Source organism: Diabrotica undecimpunctata, chromosome 4, assembly GCF_040954645.1.
Source record: "Diabrotica undecimpunctata isolate CICGRU chromosome 4, icDiaUnde3, whole genome shotgun sequence".
In the NCBI taxonomy this organism is placed as follows: Eukaryota; Metazoa; Arthropoda; class Insecta; order Coleoptera; family Chrysomelidae; genus Diabrotica; species Diabrotica undecimpunctata.
The window spans coordinates 54,600,811-54,628,035 of NC_092806.1; the positions used below are offsets into that span (position 1 = coordinate 54,600,811).

At 32.5% G+C, this 27,225-nt stretch overlaps 1 protein-coding gene across 1 annotated transcript; it reads left to right on the top strand.

Moving 5' to 3' along the window:
• The first annotated feature begins 4,008 nt into the window (after positions 1-4,008).
• LOC140438677 (uncharacterized) lies at positions 4,009-13,589 on the top strand. Its single transcript, XM_072528323.1, has 2 exons — positions 4,009-4,591; positions 13,399-13,589. The coding sequence occupies exons 1-2, from the start codon at positions 4,009-4,011 to the stop codon at positions 13,587-13,589; spliced, it is 774 nt and encodes a 257-aa protein (XP_072384424.1).
• Positions 13,590-27,225: the final 13,636 nt, after the last annotated feature.

A 27,225-nucleotide genomic window follows, 5' to 3' on the forward strand; every position in this document is an offset into this window, starting at 1 on the left:
GCAGTCTATTTTTAATAGTTTGGCCACTCACAAACACCAGATCGGTCTCTTGCAGCCTTATTTGTAATTGTGATGCAGTTACAGTGCGATCTCGCAAAGCCTGCAACCTAATAAAACGGTGTTTAATCTGGTTGGTTATCCTTGTATGGCCTGCATGACGTTAAACAATATTACCAGTTTCTTGACACCTTAACCACAAACGATTAATGACACTTCTGTTCGTGTGGAAAACGTCAACAACGTCTCTTTCACTTCTGAGAACTTGAAGCATCTCGACAGCACTCCACAGCGTTTTGCGGTTTAAATGATGTCTCGTCACTATTGGCAATTGCAACACTAAATAAAAATTCACATAGAGGTTGAAAATCAAGTACCAATAAAGAAATATTACTTTTTATTTTATAGACAAAAAATGCCTACTAAAGTTTTGTTAAATTTTTTCTAGATGTTCTTATCAGCATTACAGTCCAAGTTGGTACAATATTCGACAACACAACAAAAAAGATTAAAACCATAAATTTATTTTGGTATTTGCAGCTAACATTGATTTAATGCTATTATTATAGGTGTCCCCTAGATTATTTTGGTGTGTGTAATAAACAATCATCATTTTGTTTGCTTTTATCCCAACTGCTTCAATTTATCATGAAATTTGATCTAGGAGATATATTATTTTTCATTTTATTTCTTATTCTTATCAATGTACATTGAGCTTAAAGAATTTATATTCTTATTTATTCAGCACTATCAACGCTGTTTTTATTATATTACGCTACAATGGTTTTTTATAACTTTTAATGCTGCAGTACAATAATAGTCTATAGCTGTTGTTGACATAAATCACAAACTTTCTTTAAAAACAATACACGAAACAATAAAAATCCGTTCGAACTCTCCTGACCCAAATAAACAACCCTAAAAGAGAATTCCCCGGGATTCCTGCATATCGTCCTATCAATCTCGGCTCTTTTAATTTGCAGTTAGCATTCCCTTTTCGCAATTCCGCTTCCAATTTGCTTTCGATCACAGCTCTAATACCTACCCTCAAGTCGATCGAATGCTAATGGCTCGTAACAACTTTTTATTTTTATTTTACAGCCCTTCCAAGACGGCCAAAGTTGCGCGGGGTTTACATCCCCGTTTTATTTTAAAACTAATGCACGTTTCCATGGTAAACGTTCCTTAATTTCAGAGTAAACATAAATAAAGCGGAGGGATTAAAGGGAATGATAGTTTCATGGTGGCTGAATTTTAAGCAACTTCAAGGAAGGAAATATTTATTTTTTACTCTAGTGAGGATTAACGAAAGCATTTTAAATGTTTAAAGGGAACCAAAACGGAAAGAATATAAATTTATAAAAAAAGCGACCGTAACAATTACGCACTATAAAGGTATAAATGTACATAAATTTGAAAATAATATATAAAGCATACTCGAGTGTTGCCCAATATATATTTGAACTGCACTTTGTATTTACATTTTACATTTATAATTTATATATTCAGGTATAATATTTTTTTCTAACAACTTTTTTAAATGATTCTTTATTATATTATTAATAATTATTATATTTTAAAAATGTCTTCGAATATCTAGAATTTTACAACTGTCCAATTAAAAAAGAAGTGAAAATATGTACCTGTTTATAAAAAAACATTTATAGATGAGTTCCATCGATATTTAATTACGAAAAAAGATTGCATCCTTCGTATTATCAATGAGTGAAAGCAGTATTACAAAGCTTAGACACAATAATTTTACCCACTTACACTATCAATCAATCAATAATGTCTTTTTATTTCCCATAAAAAAAATACAATTTTCTCTTTTAGTGACATTTGTTCTCCTTGGCACATGCCATCAGGAGGGTTGGCAAACTAATATTATTCCCTAATTAATATACAAAAAATTACACTAAGGCTCATTACATCTAACAAGTTCATTAAAATTAATAAAAAATACACTTACACTATTTCAAAAGTCAGCCAACACATATTACCATAAACCATTGCTCTCCCTGCATTCAAGAAATGTGACATACCAGCCAAAATTTTTAAACAGAAAGTACTAGAGATGTTAATTAGTTTTACAGATCACATCCTTATTTTCACCGACCGATGCATCCAGATCTTCAAACGAAGTAGGAGTGTCTTTCACAACAGATAACTATAACAGTTCCTACCAACTCCCTTCCTAAACCTCAATATTCTCCGCTAAACTCTTTTCTATTCTCCAGGCATTAACGTTTGTCAACACAAATAACATCAAATACTTTCAAATCATTAGCGATTCATGTGTGCATTAACAGCCCTAAAGCAATTGTTCCCCAAACATCCTGCTTTTTATTAACGCGGAACTCTTAACATGCCAACAAAATCAAAGATTAGTTCAGTTCCTCTGGGTACCTTCACATTGCAAGATAAGTGGAAATAATAATGCTGGCATATTATTAGCACAAAGTACAAGTGATAATCCATGAACAGACATCATAACTATCTGTGTTCGTACTGATTTAAAGCAACATTTTAAGAACAAAATCATGACAAATCGTGGCAAATATATTGGAATTATTCAAACTATACATTAAGAACTATCAAACAAATGTGCTGCCGTGAAAACTTCTATTAAGAGAAGAGAAGTGATCACATCCAGATTGCGACTTGAACATAAAAGATAAATCATGATATTATAATAATGAAGGTACCTCCTCCGATGTGTTATGTGTGTGATAGTGAACTAACAGTGCAACATTACTATTAGACTGTCCTCTCTATGTACTAGTACAATAGTTACCTAGTCTTTAAAAAAAATTTAAGTGAAAATGATACATCTAAAATTTTTAAGTATACAATTGTATATATATATATATATATATATATATATATATATATATATATATATATATATATATATATATATTTATTAAAAATTAAAATCACCTAAGATGGGCCTCTAGTATTTCTTAAAAAGAAAAAATATGATATTAAGTACACCTAATTACTTTTTAATCATAGGATTTTTTCTTTTTGTTCTCTATGTGCCAGAGTTAAAACACACCAGTAAAAGATGACAACAAAATTTTTACTATTTTTACCTAAATTTTAAAGAATTTTAAAATGTATTTTGTCCACTATTTTATATTTTATGTGTGTGTTATTAATGTTGAGTGTCTATGCTTTTATAAATAATCTCAACGACTAGTAAGTTGCACTGAAGATTTGTGATATTTTATAAATATTTACACTTTTTCTTATTACAGTGTCTTGAAAAAGAAATAAAACCATTCTGAAAGCTAGACAAAAAGTCATAAGAGTGTTTCATTAACATCCCGGCCAATTTTCTGACTGCAACCCTAATAAACTTTGTTGTTAGTTTATATTGACAGTCACGAATATCCAGTAATTCTTGTATTTACATGATGGGGTTTTTTGAGAACATCCGGATAGGATATGGTTCTGCTAGCGTAGATTTCCTTAAACAATGGGCCAAGTTCAATATCAAGCTTGCATCACTCAACAACAGAAGGATTTTCCTTTTTGAAATGTAGAAAAAATATTTGTTTTCCTGGACACATAGAGAATGGAAAGTTTAACATCAATAACTTATTACATCATAAAGGAGGTAAATTAGGTAGTAAAATTCAAAACTTTAATTCAAATTTAAAAACCAAAGTCTTAAACTTAGAAATTTCAGTAACAATAAAAGATATTACATACATAGAAAAGAAATTACATCAATTAAAAAATATATTAGAGCAGCATTTACCTGCTCCTTTACTACAAGAATTCTATAGAAGACAAAAAATTAAATACAATAAAGTTTTTTTCCAAATTAAAAATAACAACATCAAAAAATTTAACAAAATAAAAATAGATCAATTTTCAAAAATAACATTTCAAGAAAAATGGTTCAAAAATCTAACTGACATCACTTTTCCTTATAATGTCAAAAAACTTTTGTCTTTGGGTCCAAAATTTTGCCTATATTCTAGTGCCAGAGATTTCAAAATGTCTTCTCTTCTCTCAGATATTGAGTTTCTTATTTCTGGTCTAGAACTTCAAGAGAAGGGCATTGTGAGATCTCAAAGCACTAATGTTATCACTAACTTTTTACACAAAACAAGTGAAGAAGGACATTTTTTGAACACAATATACAATGAGTGTAAACAATTTTTAAAATCACATCCAGAAATTTACATTGTTAGGAGTGACAAGGGAAATGTAACAGTGGCAATGTATAAGAATGATTACATTGAAAAAAGTAATAGTTTATTAAATGACACAAAAAGTTACATCAAACTTAAGAACAGTCCGGTGTGCACCCTCCAACAAAAGGCAAACAAGCTGGTGTCAGATTTAGCTTCTTCCAAATCCATAACAAGAGAAGTTGCAAAATCCTTGAAAATTTACAATGCAGTTGCACCCAGGTTTTATACACTGCCTAAAGTTCACAAACCCACTATTTCAATGAGACCTATTGTCTCTTCCATTGATGCTCCTAATAGTAAACTTGCTAAACAGCTCACAGATATCCTCACAATTGCCTATAACGAATCCAATGAATTCTATATTAGAGATTCTTTCACTTTTAGTAATTTCATTAACAATGTTAAAGTTCCGAATAATTATATACTGATTAGTCTAGATGTTGTGTCACTGTTTACAAACTTACCACTAGATGCTATTCTTAACAGCATCAAAAATAACTGGAACAGCATCTCTCCGCATACCAAGATCAGCTTAGATGATTTCATAAGAGTTTTAACATTTATATTTGACTCTAACATCTTTTTATTCAATGGCAATTTCTTTAAACAAATCTTTGGCACTCCAATGGGCAGCAAAATATCCCCCATACCTACTATGTAACTTTGTTTTGGATGAACTTATAACAACGTGTAAAGAAAAGATACCTTTTCCCATACCTTTTATTAAACGATATGTTGATGATTTGATTTTATCGGTCCCTGAAAACAAAGTAGCTGATGTGTTAAACACCTTTAACGCCCAATGTAAACACCTAAAGTTTACTGTTGAGAGAGAGGCTGATAATATGATTCCTTTTTTAGACATGCTAATCCATCGTGGCAATGATGGCATACTAAGGACGGAGTGGTATCGTAAACCTTGTTTTAGTAATCGTTTTATAAACTTTTATTCTCAACATCCATCCAAGATGAAAACAAATTTGGTTTTGGCCCTGAAAACCAGGGTTATCAACTTGTCACACATCGAGTTTGGAGACAAGGGACTAAAAAAGCTGAGATCTATATTACAAGAGAACTCCTATCCTATAGGGCTGTTAAATAAACTCATTTTCGGTTCTCCTTTTCCTTCGAATTTTTCTGACAACCAAAATTTTCATAACAAATGAGGTCCGATAATTGACATTGACACAGAACACATCAGTGATACCATCTAAAATAACTTATGGTTGCCTACCCTACATTCCAGTTTTGACACCGAAGCTAATGAACATCTTCAAAAATGTTAGTGATTTAAAAATTACAACCAAAAATGTGAAAACGGTATCGAAGTTATACACAAAAACAAAAGATCCTTTCACAATACAGGAGTCATTGAATGTTGTTTATTCTATACCGTGTAATAATTGTAACAAAATATATATAGGAGAATCATCTCGTAATTTTCACAGTAGGGTGATCTCACATCGTATCGATATAAAAACCAAAAAAATAAATGCATGTGCATTGACAGAACATGCATTAACGTTGAAACATGAATTTAATTTCGAGGATTCCTGTATTTTGGCAAAGGAAAAAAACCATTCAAAACGTGTTTTCTTGGAAATGTGTTCCATAAAATCGAGTACATCTTGCATCAATAAAAAGTCAGACATAGATAAACTGAGCAACATTTATTGTTACTTACTGGAAAAACATCCAAAATAAAATTAATATCTACCTGTACCCGTACCCACACAAATTACAGTTATATGCATAACATGTTGCATACCATTAAGACATGTTTAAAAATTAAAATCACCTAAGATGGGCCTCTAGTATTTCTTAAAAAGAAATATGATATTAAGTACACCTAATTACTTTTTAATCATAGGATTTTTTCTTTTTGTTCTCTATGTGCCAGAGTTAAAACACACCAGTAAAAGATGACAACAAAATTTTTACTATTTTTACCTAAATTTTAAAGAATTTTAAAATGTATTTTGTCCACTATTTTATATTTTATGTGTGTGTTATTAATATTGAGTGTCTATGCTTTTATAAATAATCTCAACGACTAGTAAGTTGCACTGAAGATTTGTGATATTTTATAAATATTTATACTTTTTCTTATTACAGTGTCTTGAAAAAGGAATAAAACCATTCCGAAAGCTAGACAAAAAGTCATAAGAGTGTTTCATTAACATCCCGGCCAATTTTCTGACTGCAACCCTAATAAACTTTGTTGTTAGTATATATATATATATATATATATATATATATATATATATATATATATATATATATATATATACATATATATATATATATATATATATATATACATATATATATATATAGATATATATATATATATATATATATATATATATATATATATATATATATATATATATATATATGCTTTTTTGTACAAAAAGCATCAAGCAGAGAAAGCTGGAGTATTTCGGACATGTAATGAGAGGTCCCAAATATAGGTTGCTACAAAATATCATGCAAGGAAAAATAGCAGGCAAACGCAGTCCAAGACGAAGAAGAACCTCATGGTTGAAGAACTTGCGAGATTGGTATCGTGTTGATACAAGCATGCTATTTAGGGTGGCAGTGGATAAAATTAAGATAGCTATGATGGTAACCAACGTTCTGAAAGAACATGGTACATGAAGAAGAATAAAAGGTCTCCACATAGAAGGTAACCATATGCTGTCATCTCTTTTATTGAGACAATTTGGCCTTTTTGCAGTTTATATGACTTCTCGGATAATTCTTGATTTTTAGAAGCGGATGAGGGGGTATGATCTTAGAGTTTTCAAAATCAATTTAGTAACCTGTATGAAGATGGTGTTGACCTAAAGCTGAAATTCAATCGGAATTGTAAACAGAAATAGAATGCTCATAATTGCTATTTTGGATTCTATGGATTGGATTCATGAAATTTCATAAACTTCGTGTGGTTCATTTATTGTGTTGTCTTTGAATGATGGGATATCAATGGTGTACATCCCTAGCATCCAGTTCAGGATGGAAGTGGAAACTGATTTCTCCCTACCTTTTCTTGACGAAAGATTTTCTTCCTTACACCAAAACTGTCACTGACAAAATTGATAAAATCCATAAGTCAGGAGGAACTAAGACAATATTTACCCCCACCAAAACCTCTTATCACTTGTCCGATCAATCAAAGACAACACTCCAAACAAAAAACAGGGACTTAATGAAATTTCTTGTACAGACTTCACCCGATCTTATATAGACCAAACACTTCGTAAAATTTAAAATAAAATTTATAAACGTTAAATTTCTGTTCGCAACTACGATTTAATTTTAGCTGTAGGTCAACACCATCTTTATACAGGTCACAAAATTAATTTTAAAAACTCCGGAACCATAGCCCCCATTCGCTTCTAAAACCAAGAACTTTCAAAAAGTTACAAAAATTGAAAAAAGACCAAATTGTCTTAATAAAGGAGATGAAGGCATCCGGTTACCTCTCATAACGAAAATATCGTCCGCCAACCCTCCAATCAAAATCCTGCTGTCAGAAATGTTCGCGCCAATTCCCACGCCAATCCCCACCCAAATCAAGTTACCATGAACGATATAAATGGAACGTCCACTATTCCCAGCAGCAGTACTGCAGTAATAAGTGAAGAGTGTAAGGGTGTCTGGCGACTCGGGAGACTCGGGAGATATATTTTAATATAAAACTAACATTAATACTATTATCAGAGTTAATATTAAACTAACCAGGCGTCCGGAATTAACTGCGTTTATTATAACTGTACCACTTTTTTGTACCCACCATATAATCCCAAATAGAATTGAATATAATCCCTAAATCGTTTTTTATTACTGTTCTAATTTCAATAAATATTTTCTTCTTCATATTTCTTATTATTAGATCAAAATATAAACACCAAAATATAAAAATTGACAAACGTTGACGTATATCAGTTGGTTGATTGTTTTATGGTATCTTTATCGGGTTTAGCCTATCTTTAACGAGAACATAGACATAATAATGATGTCATTATTAGCACGATCTAATATGGGTTATAATTTTTGTGATCTAATTATTAATGACCCGATTAATGCTAGCTTATCTTTTCATATTCAAATTCGGCAAGGCGAAATATAACATAAATTTGAAACCAAGCGTAGCTAATATTTTTATGCACAAAATTCTGCACGACTTGACTCTAGAATGCATTTTTATGCTAGAAATGATAAAAAAAATATATGAACGCATTAGAATTTCATTACTTCGTTGAAAATATAAATATGTTAAAATTAGGGACACAATGGATACTCTTATCCTAGTTTTGTTCCACTTCAGTTGACACGCAGTATAGTTTTGCCGTTTTTAGTAACCAATTGCAGCTTGCCTGATTTTTTCTTTCCACAGAATTTGGAGAGCATAAGAAAATGTTTACCTGACGCATGATTTGTCGGTCCCCGGAAAGCGGGAATGAATATTTTTATTGCCTGCCAGGAAACGTAAAAGGCGCCATATCGGATCTGATTTACGCTGTTACTTTCAGTCCGTCGCTACGTGATACTTCTGCAAATAATAAATTCCACACATAAGTAGAAAATTGAATTGTCAATAAGAGTAACGGAGTACCCTGTAAAAACGCGCCTTTCCTTGATCCTGCACACTATGAAAACGTATATTATAAAGACGGGATGAATTTATTTCCTTACATCTATCTTCCCGGTCTTATCGGGCCACCCTACAAACAGTAAATTGTACTAGGAACGTGACTTTTCCGATCCCAAGGCCTTTTTTGTCCTGCCTGACCTTTCCTTTCCTCAAGCGACTGCATAATAATGCATGCGGACGTCGGACCGTTTCTTTGGATTGCCGAGACCGAGATACAAAAATTGAGATAAATGTCACTGCCTTCTAGACATTTTCTTTAATAATGCAATTATTTATTCTGCCTTTGTGTTTTCGTTTTAACAAATCATCGTAGAGCATTTCGTTATTTGATACAATCTTTAAAAAATGTGCATACTACTAATGTTTTCGCTAGATAACAGGTTACAAGGGGAGATATATGGCAATATCTGGCACAAAGATGTAAAATTCGAGTTCTCTCTTCTACTAATTATATATTTAATTTTTTAGTAAAGTAACAATTTAGTAGATTGTAAATTTGACAGTCTTTTATATCTAATAATACTTTATTTAGGTTTTATTTTAAAAAATCTAGCTAGATCACGAATTTGCGACTATTTTGGATTATGGATGAAAGATTTGACTTAAACGGTCCGCTGTGCTGAGAAATTTAATAGCTAATTCTCCCAATATTTGAAACACTGTCTACAGCTTGGCATCCACGGGGAGCTATATTATAAAATATATTTATAGATAAATAGTGAAATGCAATATATATTATAGTAAGTACACCCACAGACGATACAAGATATATTTCAGAATATGTACCTACCTAATATAAAATATATCAGTATTTTATAAACTGACAATAGCGGCAAGTAGTGTTAATTTTTTTTTTTTAGATTATATTAAAAGTTTACCTAAAAATACCTAAGATGCTGAAGTTGACGCTGATGTAGCATTGTTTGTTTTAAATAGTAACAGAAAAGTACGATTTTGGGTAGTTAGTCATATAAATTGCAGAAGAGAACGTGGAGAATTTACTCTATTTAAAGAACTAGGTGATAAAAAGCTTTTAACCTATTAAAAAATAGAAATAATATATAGATTTCACGCTCTCAATAAGATACCCTGGAGTTTTGTCCTTTTACAAAATCACAATGTTTGGAAAAGTATATAGTATTTCTCCAAATATTTCATAGTTAATACTTTTTTTTAACGTAATATGATATTTGAGTAAATACAACACACTTTTTCAAAGACACAACAAACCGCAATTCTTTTTGGTAGACTGAACAGTAAGGAGAGTATAGCGGAGAACGAAATATGTTCTAATATAAATATAAAATATAGCTTGTAGAGTGAAGTATTTACTGATAAAATAATAATAACACATATAATTTTTCTTAATGAGAAAATAAAAACATATATTACCTTACAGTTTAATTAAGAATTAATTCCCTACTCATAATCACTGTCGTCGGTATCTTCATTTGTAATAAAGATACCGACAGAAATCATGTAAATGATAACTGGGTTAATTGATTCGATGCTCTAGTAACTTTTCACATTTCTGCACACTTTTTGCCAAATTGCAGGAGTAGCAAAACTCAATGCTTCTTGCCATGTTTCCAAAACTGCTGCATCAGTGTAACCGTTACGTCCAATATAGTTAGCGTAGTAAGTCTTTGCATATTCCACTAATATGTTCAATGGAATAGAATTTATAATGGTACAGGGACAGTCTTAATACATTATGTCCAAAAACATGTCGTCGCTTGGATGCAGAAGTAGCCTAAGTCACAAAATGTTAATTTTACAGGAGAGCATTTTTTTTGTTTTTTTCTCAAAATATTATAAAATTCTTTTATCAGAAAATTGTGTAACAATGTTTAAAAGGCTACTTTCCCTACAGTTCATTGCTTTAACGATAAAGGCCACGTTCTAAAAAAAAGCTGGACATAGACTAGTAAAGTCTCAACTGATGTAGTCTATGTCCAAATTTGGACATAGAATATACTTATACAGAGCGTCTTAGTAAGAGGGCTTTTAATGAGTCCTAAAAACATAACAAAAACACTGTATAGATAAATCTAGGTACAAATTAAGTTGTTGAGAGACAATGAAACAGCAAAAACAATCATCGCAACAAAAAGCCACAAACAGGGACGTGGTCAATCACTTATGCGAAACACTGGGCTTAACAGTACAAAAGAATATATTACATTCACTACTTTTCGAAGATGATCAAGTCAACTTTCGCAATGAAACATGATAAGAAAGTTAAAGAAAGAATATGAGCTATGAGGACTCAAGATAAATAGTAATGTAAGACCAAATACTTATGTATTGGATCCGAGGTTGCAGATTTGGTACGGGCATATACAAAGAACGCCAGAGCCTAGGTGACTTAAAAGAATAATGCTATAAGATGCAAAACTTCCGTAGAAAATTATATTATAGATAGATACCTCAGAGAAGGTAACTAAGAAGACTAGAAGGGTACTATGAAGGACCAAAACGGCGAACTCATAATGAGAAAAAGCCGAAGAAGAAAAAGAGGATTTCGGTTTTAATATGGTTGCAGCACCTTCATAATAAGTGTATACATAACTCTGCTAATTTGACCGATTTTGTTTTGTGTATTGTAAAATTATCCTTTAGGATGACATTTAACAAGAGTACGAAATCTTATTTTGCAACCATTGTATCTGTAAAAACCCTTATGAATTGCATCTTTTCAATCTTTAAATGTCAAGTGGGATCACTTGGCTTTAAATATTGAGCATGTGTTAGCCTAAAGATCATCGCATGTATGTGTCATTGTATATATGTATTATTACACTAATGATTTCTATACAAGCCAATGTTTATTGTACCAAACCAGCTCAACGTAAGTAATTATATATTCTGACAACTATTATATATGACCAATAGATCTGTTTATGTTTTAGACTCCATATCTTGATGAAAAACAAAAATTAAGAGTGCTTGTATTGTGAATTATTGTTAATCCTGTATTTTAGAAATGATTTTTTTTAATCAATTTATATATAAATACTACAGTTATCCGTAAACATCTCTACTATCATTCGATCTTTCACGAATATACACAAGCAAGATAAGAATGTAGAATCGAAGATTCAAATGACTGGACCTAAATAAAGTCACGGTTATTACCTTGTCGTTACCGGAAAAGTTATTCCAAAGCTGCGTTGACGAGATAAGACCTAAACAAACTAATCTTCCTTGAGAATATTTTGTTTGGGTCGATTTAGAATACTGCAGGGTCGGCACAATATGATGCTAACCTAAAAATGGAAGAATATATAATAAAAGAGAAGTTAATAAAATTCGCATGTCGACTACTTTGTCTTATTATTATTTTTAAGCATATCCGTGTTGTGCTTTAAAGCAAATTGGTCGAGTATGCTAATTTGTATTAATAAAAAATTGTTGCTTAAAATGAAAATAATCAAAAAACTATGACAGTATGGGTAGGTTTATTCAATAAGGAAGACTAATGTTTGTTTTCTGATAATGTTTAAATCTAGAAAATTTATGAATTGATTTTGTTTTGTTTTTATTGTAAATTCAATATGACTATAGAGTGAATTAATATAAGATAAGAATTGGTCAAGTTTTTTGTTAGTTCCTGTAAAGCATTCCAGTATATCATCCAAGTATCTATACCAATATAAAAAATGTTTGAATACGGGTTGTTTTGAAATCTTTGTAGGTGATCCATGAAAATATCTGATAGTAATGGGCTTAGTCTTGATTTATGAAAATTTCAAAAAGATCTAAAATTTTAAATGTAATGTTTGGATTTGTTATATTATGGTCTAAAAGGTTTTTTACTAGAACAAAAGTTTCTGTAGGAGGAATACTAGGAAAAAGATTTTTTACGTCAAATGAAATTAATCTAGAATTGTTGGGTAATTGAAAATGTTTTATTTTATTAAATAGTTCTATTGTGTTTTTTACGGTAAATTTAGGTGAAAATTTAGTGTGTTTTAAAATAATCTCTAAAAGATTTTTTGAAATTTTATATGACGGAGCTCTAAAAAAAGAAACTACATTTTTTATTGAGTGGTCTGGTTTGTACCCTACACTGCTCAATGTATCATATATGAAACAAACCGAGAATTTACATGTATAACACAGTGAAATAATATTAAGTCCAAACAGCATTATGTAACATATTCGATATATACCACTCTATTATATATACATATTTTGTAACCTGGCAACATCGTCTAATATTTTATAAAACGCGGGAAGTAGTCAGTTATCACTTAACCGTCATGTTGACGATAACGCTGAGTTTAAAAAATTTTTATAAGTGATTATTAATGAAAATTGAATGTGCAAATTGCATTTTCTGGTTATTATACATCTACCATTAAGTCATCCAGTATTAGTTTTATTCAGCATCTACTATTATTTTTAAAGGTATGGTAAAAAGTTTGTTTATATCATTTATGATACATAATGTAATTTGGGTATTATTTTACATGTCTAGCTGGTATATGAAGAGGCCTTTGTCAGATAAATAATTGCAAGTTATAGTCGACAATTGGAATGATAGTGAAGATGATTGTGATGTAAGTGATATTGAAGACTTGAATAATGATGTAGATTTAGAAAATATAGACATATCAAATATTAAAGTGATATTTGAAGATCAGCTGAGTGGGGCAGAACTGGAAGATACAGCAGAAAATGAGCGAGGACGACCATCTACAAGTTCTATTAAATAGGATATACAATTAAAGAAAAAGAAAGGATCAACAAGCTGTATTCCTCCAAAGGAGATTCGAACAGATGCTGTAAGACATTGGCCAATCTAAACTAGCAATCGAACCCGATGCAAAAAGCCAAATTGTAAAAAATTAACCTATGTTAAATGTGACAAATGTGGATTTAATAAGGCTTCAAACTGTTTCTTTCAATTTCATTAATAAAAATATTATACTAAAAAGGTACTTAATTATTTTATTTCCTATATATAATTTTGCCCAAATGCAGTTTGTATCAAATTTGATACATTACCGAAAATGTCCTGAAATTAAAAAAAAAATAACTTTAAATTTTTTTAAGTATTTTTTTCGGACTTCTTTATAAAATGGCTATACATATAATTTTTTCCAATATAAAATTAAAAATTGAGCATTGTAGGGTAAAAGAGTATAATTTAGGGGGTTGTGGGTTTATAATATTTAGGTATTTCTGTTCTATTAAATTTAATAATGATTTTAAATTTTCCTACTTTTCTGTCGGATCTGTGTTTATTGTTATATTATTTTGATTTTTTAAAGCTTTTATTATTTTGTTAAAATATTCTATGTTATCTATTATAGCAATATAATAATAAAAAACATTTAGAATACTTAGTTTTACGCTGTACTCTGAGTGTCTGACTTTTTGGGTTAAAATTAAGTGGGAGATTGATGTCTGGATGCTCCTATTGATGTGATTTTCGCGGTAACCATTTTGGATGAGGTCTTGTTTTAAATTAGAGAGCTCAGCGGGTCTACTTGCATCATCACAAAGGCTTATTGAAATGGAGACACGCGTATTAATGACTGAATTCATTTGTGAAAAAGGATGATGAGAGTTGGCATACAAGTAACGATTGGTATGGGTGAGTTATCGATAGACGGAGTGATGAAAACCTTGTTTTTCTTTATGATAACTTCGAGAAACCGTAGGAGTGAGTTAGTTTCCTCCTTTATCGTGAACTGAATACTATTATGTATACCATTGTTTAAAAAGACACCAAAGTATCCCTGCCGTGGGGCTAAGTAACGAATGTATCGTCAAAATATCGTAGCCAACAGGTGGGTCGGATCACTGATGTGGATAGTGCATGGGTCTCGAAGTCTTTCATAAAGATATTGACAATCACTAGAGATAGTGGGAAGTCTAGTGGGGCACTATTTTGTGTAAGTAAAATTGATTTTGGAAGATGAAACAAGTGTTGGATATACAATTTTTAATGAGACCTTGCTGAATAGTTTTAGTTTTTAGAATGTTTAGAGTTTCATCTATAGAAATACTTGTAAGATAGGGTATTGTTTAATATTGTTCTGAAGCTATTTTCTTGTGGCATGTTAAAGTAATTACTATTTAAATGGGAATAAGCCACAATTAAAGGTTAAAGTACGTTTCAATTTCCACTTCGGAAATCGTTCTTAGGGTATTGTGTGTAATAAATTTGTAATAGTATTTATCTTAGCTTTAGGTTTAATTGTATATTAATCGCGAAAACCTTTCATATATACACTCATGGACAAAAATATCGAATATTTTAGAATTTTCAAATTTTTGTTTTTTTTTTCAAAATAAATTCTGGTAAACAAGTCATTTATTGTAAAGTAGAGTTTATTTTAACAATGTTTAATAAACAATTTTAAGTTTTTATGCCGAGAAAATTGTGAAAAAAATAAATGTTTAATATTAGGTAAATTTGGTTATTTTACTCTAAACTTAAAAAATAATTTAAATTGCTTAAACAACTGGTTTAAACTGAAAGAAGTGCATGATCAGTAACGAGTATTCCCCCCTTTAGCTCTTATTAGTGCTTGCATCTTTCTCAGCATGATTGCAACTAAATTTTAGACATATCCTTGGGAAATTGCATTCCATTCATCCTGTGCAGCAAGCCGAAGCTGCTCTGTCGTATTTGGAACAGGATTTCTTTGTCGTATGCTGCGTTTTAGGTGATCCCACATGTGCTCTATTGGATGTAAATCCGGGCTAGACGGTGGCCAATCCAATCTTCCAATTTGGACCTCATCAAGATAATTACTCACTAGGGCAGCGGCATATGGTCGAGTATTATCGTGCATTACCGTGAATCTTTTATATCCAATGTAACCAACATATGACAAAACATGATCTTGCAGGATGTTTTAAACGTAAGAATTACCAGTCACCCGTCCAATCACTTCCACAAGTGCGGTACGTACTTCCCAACAAATACCTTCCCAAAGAATTATGCCATCAACTCCAAAACTAACGGTCTGGGCGAGACTGCAGCTGGCGAATCGTTGTCCAACTCTTCTGTAGACGTAGTTTTGACCATCTGGCTTCCACAATAGGATTCTGGTCTCATCAGTGAAAAGAACGTTTTTCCAGTTGTCGACATTTCACTAAATATGTGTTCTTGCAAATTCCAAACAACGAGCTTTATGATTTTGGTGAAGACGTGGAACTTTCGCGGGGCGTCTGAGCTTTAAGTTTGCTTCTTTTGATGTTCGTCTAACTGTTTGTGAACTCACAATAACTCGTCTAACATTTAATACGTGTATACGGTGCATCGATGTCAATGAACGATTTCGTGTAGAATTAAGAAACAAAAAACGGTCATCAATTGCGGTTGTGCACCTTGAGCGTCCTTGACCAGGCCTTTGTACAACATTTCCTGTTTTGCGGAACCTTTTTACAGTATTTAAAACTATAGATTCAGTTCTACTGAGACGTCGTGCGATACTTTTTTGTACATAACCTTCCTCGTACAAAATTACAATATGTGCTACTTGGACTTCATCGCAGTGCCGAATTGGTGGGATACTTGTTTTAGACTTAGTTAAATCAAAAGAATATTTAATTAAACTTAATAAATTAAACTAAAAATAGCCGAATCAGTATGATTTTTCCTTTACGTGAAGTAGGATTTTTATGATAAAATGTACGAATGACACTAACCACTGAATAAACGTCAAAATAAACATCAATATATATCAGACCAGTTGAGTACATCAGCCTACTATATGAATATTATCAGTAATCTAAAATTATTTTGAAATAATAGTGACTACAAAAAAAAATTGGAAAATTCCAAAATATTCGATATTTTTGTCCATGAGTATATATATATATATATATATATATATATATATATATATATATATATATATATATATCTATAAAGAGCAAAGATATAAACAAGTTGAAGGAGCACCGATGGGTTCACCACTGTCACCGGTAATAGCAAACCTGTTTATGCAATAAATAGAACAGCAAGCAATAGAAACAGCCAAACACAAACCCAAACTTTGGCTTAGGTACGTGGATGATACTTTTATAATCTGAACACATGGAGAAGAAAAACTAAAGTTATTTTTAGAACACATCAATAATATCCATTATAAAATACAGTTTACCATGGAACTGAAAAAAAAACTACCATTTTTAGAAGTATACCGAAAACCCACACATACCGACAGATACCTACATGCTGATTCACATCACCATCTTGGACAATTACATTCAGTCATTAAAACCCTGATGACACGATCCGAAAGACTGACAGACGAAGAACATAAAAATAAAGAAATGCATAATGTGAAAACAGCGCTAAGAAAAAACGGCTTTTCAGCATATACCATTTAAAATACTCGTAATGCCCAAAAAAGAATTAAGGATCTAACAGAAGAGGAAAAACCGATTGCAAAAGCCATTTGACCATATGTAAAGTGCACAACAAAGAAAATAGGGAGAGGGCTAAGAAGATACAAAATAGAAACAATATTTAATACAGACAGAAAAACCTCAACCATCTTACCATCCGCTAAAACAAAAATATCGATAGAAAATCAAGGAGTATACGAGATTCCATGTGGGGACTGTGACAAATCGTACATTGGACAGACCAACCAAAGAATCAATTTTAGACGAGAAGAAAACCGAAATGCAATCGAAAGGAGAGAAAAAACTTAGTCCCTTGCCCAACATGTCTCAATCACAGAGGACACACAATAAATCGGATCCACACTACGATGTTAGCAAATATTGAAATTAAAAGAAAACGCGAAATCAGAGAATCAATAGAAATAGAAAAAAATCCCAACAGTGTAAACGAAAGAGATGATGCTAACAACATGGAAAACGGTATTAAAGTAAAAGTCAAAAATACATCAGACAACAAGATCGACTTGTAGGATCCCGCCTGTCTACACACGGACAGGACCAATTATAAGAAGCCTTGCAGCTATAAAAAGTAAACGTATCGACCAGGAGTGTCAGTTAACTTCAAGCATCAACGAGAAGCGCTACTACCTGACTTGACAATGGCAAGTGCGACCTTGCCGAAACGTCGTCAAAATAATGGTTTATATCAAAACCAAAAATATATATATATATATATATATAATTTTATTCAATAACATAATATGTTAACACAGATATTACTACCGTCCTTTTAAAAGGCAGTGTAAATTATGCGTAATTTAGGTTAGTACAGCTACCAACTGATAGATGGCTCTAGATGGAGTGTTTTCAAGAGCCAGCATTCGACAAGTTTTAACGATTTTAGTGCGCGCACATGCTGTAATTGTGAGGTTATCTGTGTAAATTGCCAGGTATTGGACTACAAAATGGATGCTTATAATTGGAGGTAAGTCTAGAATTAAAAAACTGTTATTTCACGGCATTGGCATGTGGATTATTGTATAATAGGGACTTATGTACGTATATTCTTGGCTCGAATAGTTGTCACGTTGTTTCAAAGGCTCGCCGCTTGGGATTTCATTTTGTTCTTTTAAAAGGACGGTAGTAATTAGTACTACCAACGTGCGTATTGTTTCAGGAGGCCTCTCAAATTGCATGAGCTATTAGAAGAGCTTGATTCTGATGAAATCCCAGTCCCTCAAGATGGTTTGATCATATTTCCCCCAGAAAATGCCAATGATAATATCACCGATTGCGACTCCGGTGATGAAGAACTAACTACAATAAATAATTTACCGGGTAGTCAGTTGAGAAACGATGTAGAACTTGTTTTTGACAACGCGACTGAATTACCACAAGATTCTGTGAATTCCAGCCTACCAGAAGAAGATTCGGATGATGACAATATACCATTGGCTTTGTTTCTTTCCAAGGAAAAGCTGCCCCATCAATTAGAGAAGAGAATATCTGCACACTGGATTCAAGGAGACTTGTATCAACACCCTGATTGTACTTACTGGAAAACTCAATTTGGACCGAAAATGACTCAGTCGCCGATGGAAATTTTCAATTTGTTTTTTGATGATGAAGTCATCAATTTGGTTACCGAATACACTAACATATACGGAGGACAAAGAAATCTTTTGAACGACATTACTCAAAATAAGATTCGATGTTTTATAGGCGTTCTTGTATTGAGTGGTTATGTGGTTGTGCCGAAAAGGTACATGTACTGGGAAGATCGTGACGATTCGCACAACGCAATGATGGTAGCGGCTATATCTAGGGATAGATTTTCCCACATAATGAAAGTTTTGCATATTTGCAATAACTTGCCATTAGATAAATTTGATAGATTTGCCAAGATGCGAGCCCTGTTCGACGTAATAAACAAAAAATTTATACAATTTTCCCCTTTAGAACAACATCACAGCATAGATGAGGCAATGGTTCCGTATTTTGGTCGCCATCCCACAAAACAATTCATCAGGGTAAAACCAATCTGTTGGGGGTACAAAATGTGGGTAGGAGCCCTTCGTCTGGGATACATAGTTTGGTTTTCTCCTTACCAAGGTAATTCCACTACAATACCTGAACAATATAAAGTCCTTGGATTGGGTGCATCAGTAGTTCTATCCTATGCAGACAGATTGATTGAAGTATGGCCTCAAAGGCGATTCCATCTTATTTTTGATAATTATTTTACTTCTATTCATTTACTGCATGAGCTAAAACAAAGAGGCATATTTGGTACAGGCACTGTAAGGGAAAATCGCACCATAAAATACCCCTTACCCTATTCATCTATTATGAAAAAAACTGAACGTGGTAAATACGAGTATCGTCTTGATAAAAATACAGGAATAGTGGTTTGCCGCTGGCATGATAATAATATCGTTTCTATTGCTTCCAATTTTGTACCAGTAATGCCTTGCTTCTCTGTAAAGAGATTTTCACAAGCAGAGAAAAAACATATTCAAGTTCCTTAACCAAATATTGTTAGAATATGCAATAACTTCATGGGTGGCGTTGATCGCAGTGACCAGAACATCAGTTTATATCGAGTGTCCATAAGAGGAAAGAAATGGTATTTTCCCCTTTTTGCTCATTGCGTTGATATGGCTATTCAAAATGCGTGGCAGATTCACAAAACTTCAGACGGTAAATTGGATCAACTTGAATTTAGAAGATCTATTGCAACTAATATTTTGGAAACTTTTAAAAAAGAAACAAAACGCGAACCTTCTAAGCGGAATTCGAATTCGGTAGCCAATTCAAGATATGACGGTATTATTCACTTGGTTCTTTATCAAGAAAAGCAATCGCGATGTGGATATTGTCACAAAAAAGTCCAGTTTTTGTATGAAAAGTGCAAAATACCTTTACATCCAAAATTTTGTTTTAAATCCTTTCATTCTTTGTAAATTGATACTAATAAAATATATATGATATCTGGTACCGTATATTACTACCGTCCTTTTAAAAGAACATGTCAAAACTTGACAGGTATCGTCATAAAAAAATATATGATTGTGTTTTTTGGTTCCATATGCTATAATTTCGCATAAATCGTTCTCAAAATACAAATATTAGTAAATTAAACAAATTTTGTTAAATAAAAATTATAATAAACAAGGTAAAATAATTTATAAACCTCTCTTTTTTTCCTCTCTTTTTTAAACAAGGTAAAATTTAATTTAACATACCTTTTAAAGTAATTATGTTTCAAAGTTACAACTCGTCTACAAATTATAAAATTTACAATTTTCGAAATGTCTGGAACTTGGTGATTGGTTTATTTCTGAGCGTTTAAAGTTAAAATTTAAAATTAACGTTTATCCTCATCCCAACTTATTTAATTAAAACATATTAACAAAATACGAAAATTGCGTACATAATATAAACAGTCTGAGTTGTTGTATTCCAACGGTTCGTAAAATATTGGACTCATCCGGCGATTTTTTCATTAAAAGATGAAAGACAGGATTCATCTGGAGAAATGAAAAAACGTGCTTAATAGATAGCGCAAAATTAACGTTTTCAATACTTCTGCACGGAAAATCCTTAATATAAAATCCAATATTAAAACCAATTTTTCACGAATGTGTCTGAGGAATTTTTCTAAGTAATACGGCCAACCAGAGTCCGTCTTTGCCGGAGAATGCTTTTGCTTTTTAATAAATACGCCAAAGCAGAGCTCTGTTTCGACAAGTCAAAGTGTTCTTAATGTAAAATATTTGTTAATAAATGTTTTTAAATTAAAATTTGTTTAGTGGTTTATGTCACATTTAAAAACCAGTATATTTCTTTTGTGTTAACACTAATAAAAGTATACAATAAAGTGACAATATAAAGGTAAGAAATCGAATTTGTTAAGAAACGACGATTAACTACATACAAATTTACTATATTTTATAAATACTTTCCAACTAATTTGTCTAAATACAATTGATGTTTTAAAAGTAGATGTCAAACATTTGTTAACTACAGTTAAACTTGCATTGATATTGTAAACAAAAATGTGGATTTGTTGAGGAATTACTAGAAAAAAGGAAAAATAAATATCTGTTTATTTCCAATAATAGCGCTATGTTAGTTACACTAGTTATGTATGTTCCTATTTGCAAAATAAATGCACAAGTATTAATTATGCGCTTAAATTGCAAAATTGTTAGAAAATCTTTAGAAACGATAAGGTTATCACGTGTTGCTTAATCAGAAGAGATAAAAGGTTCATTAAAAATAAAATTATTAGTAACAAATAACAAAACTTACTTTTTACAAATAACCATACCTATCACCATAAATCAGAAAGAAAAATTGTTTAAGAACTGCATATCACCAAAAAAAAAATAAAAAGAACACAAATATTTCCGTGAGGCCATAAACTAATTTTGGTACTTACCGGTTCTTGTCTCTCGAGAAAAAAGAAACAAGATTTCAGATCCCTCGTTCAATTTCCTCCCCAATCTTCGTGCTCCTTCTTCTTTATTACCCCAGACATCAGACAGTGTACTTCCTTCCATTCTTTTCCTTCTTCTATTATGTTTACCATGTCCCTTTCATCCAGCATGAAACCCATTCCCATCTCGAAGTCTGCCCTCTCATTTGCCCATCTCTGGCAGTTCAAGATGTGGGCGGAGCGTTTGGCAACCTACAAACTGTACAGAGTACAGTCCGCCGAGGAAGATTTGCCTATCCTATTTTTGAAGGTGCCAAAACTACCATGTCCGGTCAGAAACTGCATCAGGAAGTAGTCTAGTGTCCTGAACTTACATTCCCACTACAGCCTCAGATCGGGAATAAGCTCCTTCGTTCACCTTGCCTTTCTGCTATTATTCGCCCATTCTCTCTATCACTATTGTTGTCGCTGTCTCTTCCTCATTTATATTTCCATCCATCCTCCTCGTATACAACTTCGCACGCTCTTTGCACAACAAGACGATCGGTATCACCGCTCCAATGAAACACAGAGGCTTATTTAAGGCCGTCTAGGCACAAGGTACCCTAAGGAGCATTTGTTTTTGCGAAGTCGCCATTACCTTGACGTATTTCGCAGTGTTTAGTGTCCTACACCACACGGGGACAGCGTAGGTCATCACCGACTGCAAACTCCATCTAGCACCCTTCTTTTGATGCTATCTGGGCCTCTAATGTTCGGTATTAGCCGTAAGAACGCCTTTAGACTTCGGTTTGTCTTATTTACCGTCTTTAAGATGTTTCCTCCGAAACTCAGTCCTTTCGACAACCAGAATCCGAGATACTTAACCGATTTAACCAGTGCAACCTCCATCCCTTCCACTATATAACGAATAGAGGATTTGTCCCGTCTCCCTTTAAGAACTACCACCTCAGTTTTCTGAAGTGCTAGCTATAGCTCGTTTTCTCTGATCCACCTACAAATACAATGCAGGGCTGTGCTAGCCGCATTAGCTATGTCCGTTTTCTGATTTGCCTTCGCAACCAGTGCGAGATCATCGGTATAAGCTATAAGAGTGCATTCCCTTGGCATTTGTAGCCCTAACACCCCTACGTATAAGACATTCTACAGGGTGGGATCTAGTACCGGACCCTGCGGAACACCCTCCGACAACCTGATGTTGGTATCTTTTTCCTTATGGATCTGTCAGTAAAGTATTTGTCAAACACGTTGGCCAGGTACTCACTAACGCTCAATTCTCCCAGCCTGCACATGGTTTTTCCCATGATAACATGTTAAAGGCATTCTTGATGTCAAGCAGGATAACAGCCATCTATCTCTTTGTAACCTGTGCGACTAAAGAGGACACTTCTGTGATCGCATTTATGGTGGACCTTTTCACCCTTCAACCATATTGGAGATCGCTCAGCGCATGATTTTCTTCCTGGTCCCGGTCAAGGCGGCGTTTTACAAGCTGTTCGTACAATTTAGCTATCGAACTAAGAAGGCAAATTAGACGAAAGCGAATCTCCTTCTCGTCCTCTTTACCTTTTGGGATAAGAATAACCTTAGCGTCTTTAAACTGTGTTGAAAAGTGCTGTTGTTCTAGCAGTTTGTTTAGCAATCTCAGGAAAACCTGCGGGAATCTTAGTGTGGCGAGTCCCCCTTTCACACCTGTCCTCCACCTGAGGAAAGAGCTCCCGTATTAAACGGATTTTCTTCTCCTCAGGCAAGAGTAGGGTGTATAACCCCCATAATAAAAGTAAACCGAGCATACCTAATTTACTTCGACCACATAGCTAGAAGAATGGGGACTATAGAACTATTGGTAGTAAAAGAAAAAGTAGAAGGACAAAAACCAAGAGAAAGATGTTCAACAAGATGGGACGACCAAATAAAGACTCTGGTAAAAAAATTCTTTATTGAAGCCGTCCATATGGCACAGGATCGCAGCCACTGGAGGCAGCAAGTCAATAATATTAAGAGTGTCAGTACGCTCTGACAAAGGGCTCAAGGAATGAGAAAGAGGAGGATTGTTATTGGTACAACCCAAGACAGGAATTTATGAATAAATTTAAGTAGGTCAGCAAACCTCGTAAGGGCATAAAGGTAAATGGCATGAAGACTCCAATATGCCTAGAAATGGTAAAAAAAAAAACACCCAAAAAATAGACACAAACAACAAATGATAAATTAATTTAAGCAAAATATTCACAGTTTATTGAGGCTTAATAAATAGTTAAGATAAATTTAAACGAAATATTGCCAAGAAACAAAATGTTTGCAAAATTAAACTAATTTAATAGAAATGTTTGAAAATGTGAACGAATATATTAAAACTTACAAAGTTGAAGAACAATACGTAAAAGTTGTTTTTGTGACCATTGAAAATAATCATTTAGCGATGCTAACAAAAAATTTTGAAAAATATTTTTTTGCCGACGACCGACTAATACGTATTTATAAGTGGGTTAGCAATCCATTTCAAATTACACCCGAAGGACTCTCCACTATCGAAGAAGAAACCTTCATAGACTTCACGGCAAATTCTGAAATCAACAGACAGTTTAATAATAAATCCCTCTTTGAATTGTGTTCAGGGGTAAATGATAAGTTTTTTGCGCTGAAACCAGAGCCTTCCTTATACTATTAGCGTTTTCAACATCTTACCTTTGCGAAACAGGATTTTCCGCGATGGCTGCTTTGAAGACCAAATATAGATCGCAGCAAAATATAAAAAAAGAACTAAGATTGTCAACATCCTGTTTCGGTAAACTTTGCTCTGCAAAACAGGCCCAAGGAAGTCACTAATATACATAAATTAAACTTTTTGATAATTTAGTACTCAGTGCTCTTTATAATTGTACCTCTTTATCAGTGTTCATGTGTATTTTATTTTTTATTTATTATGTCAGAATGTTGTTTTGCTTTGATTTTTGTAAATTGTTTTTTTTTATATTCTCACGACCCCTCACCATTAAAAGCGCGCCACCCTAGGAAGGCGCGCCCCACAGGTTGAGAATCACTGGTGTAGGGTATTAAATACCGATAAAAAAATAAAATTATCAACTTGTAAAACATTGTATTTTTTAAAAAGACGATAAAATATTGTTTGCTGAATCAATAGATTTATAGAATGATATTATATGAAGTTTTGCAAGGGTAGAAATTTATCAATTATCATACATATTAAATAGAAGGTTGACAAGAACAAATCGATTGTAATTGATTTAAGTGATCCTTGTCCAGAGTACAACTACAAGAAAGTTTTCATAGAAATAAATTAAAAATACAATTTAGTTTGTCAGATATATTATACTACGTGTTTGAGATTGGTATAAAACATGTAGAACTATCCTGCATAAAAATCATATGTACTCATTTAATGCAGAAACATGTAATATTTCTAAAGTTTTAAGTCTTTTAACAAATATGACCCGGTTTAAAAATAACGAGCTCTTTATTCCTAAAAGCAAACTTTTATCTTCCAAATCGCGTCCCAATTATCTTCCACAAAACGAAAATCCATCTGCAAATAGACCACCCACTCGCCGCTGCTTCAATTGCTGCTTATCAAGGACGCTGTCCTTCGAATTAATTCACCACAAATGATGATTATCAAGTACGCTGTTCTGATTTAAAAACGAATGGCATGTGTTGCGTGTCCCAAATTTAAATATGGGCTTCCAGTACATGGATAATTGAATCAACGAACGCTGTCATGGGAATTTGCGGTTAAAAATCACAAAGTGTCACTCTTAATTTTCTTTATTGAACATGTGGAAGGACCGTAATATTGGGTACGTGCACGATCTAATTTGTATTCAACCTTGGACAGCGGTATGTTGTTGTCAAAAATAATATTTTATTTCTTTGGAACTTTTTTCGCGACAAAAAAAGATTACGCAACAAAAAAAATACAGAGTTGAAAAATAAAAGTACAAAGATATTTTTTTTGGAAATATAATAACGGAGTCATTAATATTTCTTAACAGTAGGTACGCTAAAAAATAAATAATCAATTTTTTAGAGCAATTAAATTAAAATAAAATAGAAAAGCAAAGAGAAAAACTAGAAGAAAGGAAAACGTTGGAGTATTGAAGTGTGAAATATTATCACTAAATATGACAAAAACTTAACACAACAATGAATTAAGGAAAATAAATGCAGGGATGTAGTTGCAAACATGAATAGAACCGAAGAATTCTATGAAGTACTGTATATATTCAACCTTCAGAAGCAAAAATACAAAGAACAAAAAAGATGATATTATAGACAATACTGTTAACATAAGTTGTAACAATTTATAATTTGCTTATTAGAGGTTAAAAGGGGAGACTAAACAATTACTAGGCTTATAGATAGGGTAAGCAATTAAATTGAAACGTTTGCTCACGGCTACTCTTGTTTTGGTTGGAGAGCTAAGTCGTGGATAAGTCGTGACTCCTTGATTTGGGAAGGATTAAAAGGCCTAACTACAAAAAAAGAAATCAAAAAATACTTACGGATATGTTCTGGGCAACACTACACAAGAAGTTTCCCAAACTATTTAAAATAGGACGCCGTTTAAAAGAATCCTTTTGGTACTTTGACTGGTTTTTCTTTCCTTGGAATTTAATATAAAAAGTACTGTCACACACAATTTTCAACGAACTGTATTAGAGCCATGGAAGACATAAAATGGAAGCTGGACAAATCTTGGGAGAGGTCACACATCGAACTGGGCTTCAGGTTATCCTGGATGATAACAATATGTATAGTTTAAAACTCAACTGCTTAATTTTCACTTAAAACTATATAGGCCTCACTTAGCCCTCTAAAAGGCTGTTATTAAACCCCAGGACACGGAATACAGCAATAAACCGGTAATTACGTCACTTTACAAAGACTGTCACATAGAATTTGAGCCTAATCACCCTTTTTTTAACCAAAACTCATTCAAAATAAGACAAAATTTGCTGTTTTTTGAAACTTTAATCGATAAGGATGTTTTCTCGTTCAGGCTAGTTCTCTTTGACTGCTCTCTAACGAATTACCAATGAAAAAAACGAATAACGAATAACGATAACGAATTTTCTGTCGGACTCAAACAATGAAATCGACTGCTTTTGCAGCCTGTTAATCGAGTTGTGATATCATCCTCAAAAATCGTTCTGTCCCTGCATCAGCGAAAAATTGTTATTTATTTCCAGCGTAAATATCTAGGCGGAATCAAGATCAATCGAAAGAGCAGTTATAGTTATTATAAAGAGACTCGAAAATGTTAACATTACCAATCTCAGAGACGCAAAAACATTAAGAATCATTTTCGTTGTTTTTTGATATACGGGATAAAACGAAAATGATAATTTTTGTTTATTTAATAATTAATAATAATAGTAGACTAGCGCAAAATTTCTAACTATGTTTTCTGTATTTTTCTTTATTTAAAATTTAAAAAATATTCTTTAAATTAAATACAGTAACTTTGTCATTGATTTTATAATTTATATTTTAATAGTTTAATATTTGAGATACGATGC

Coding starts and splice junctions, on each gene's coding strand:
- LOC140438677 (XM_072528323.1), top strand. CDS start 4,009: ATGTCTTCTCTTCTCTCAGATATTGAGTTTCTTATTTCTGGTCTAGAA. Junction 4,592..13,398: donor TAGAGATTCTTTCACTTTTA/GTAATTTCATTA, acceptor TGCAAGTTATAG/TCGACAATTGGAATGATAGT.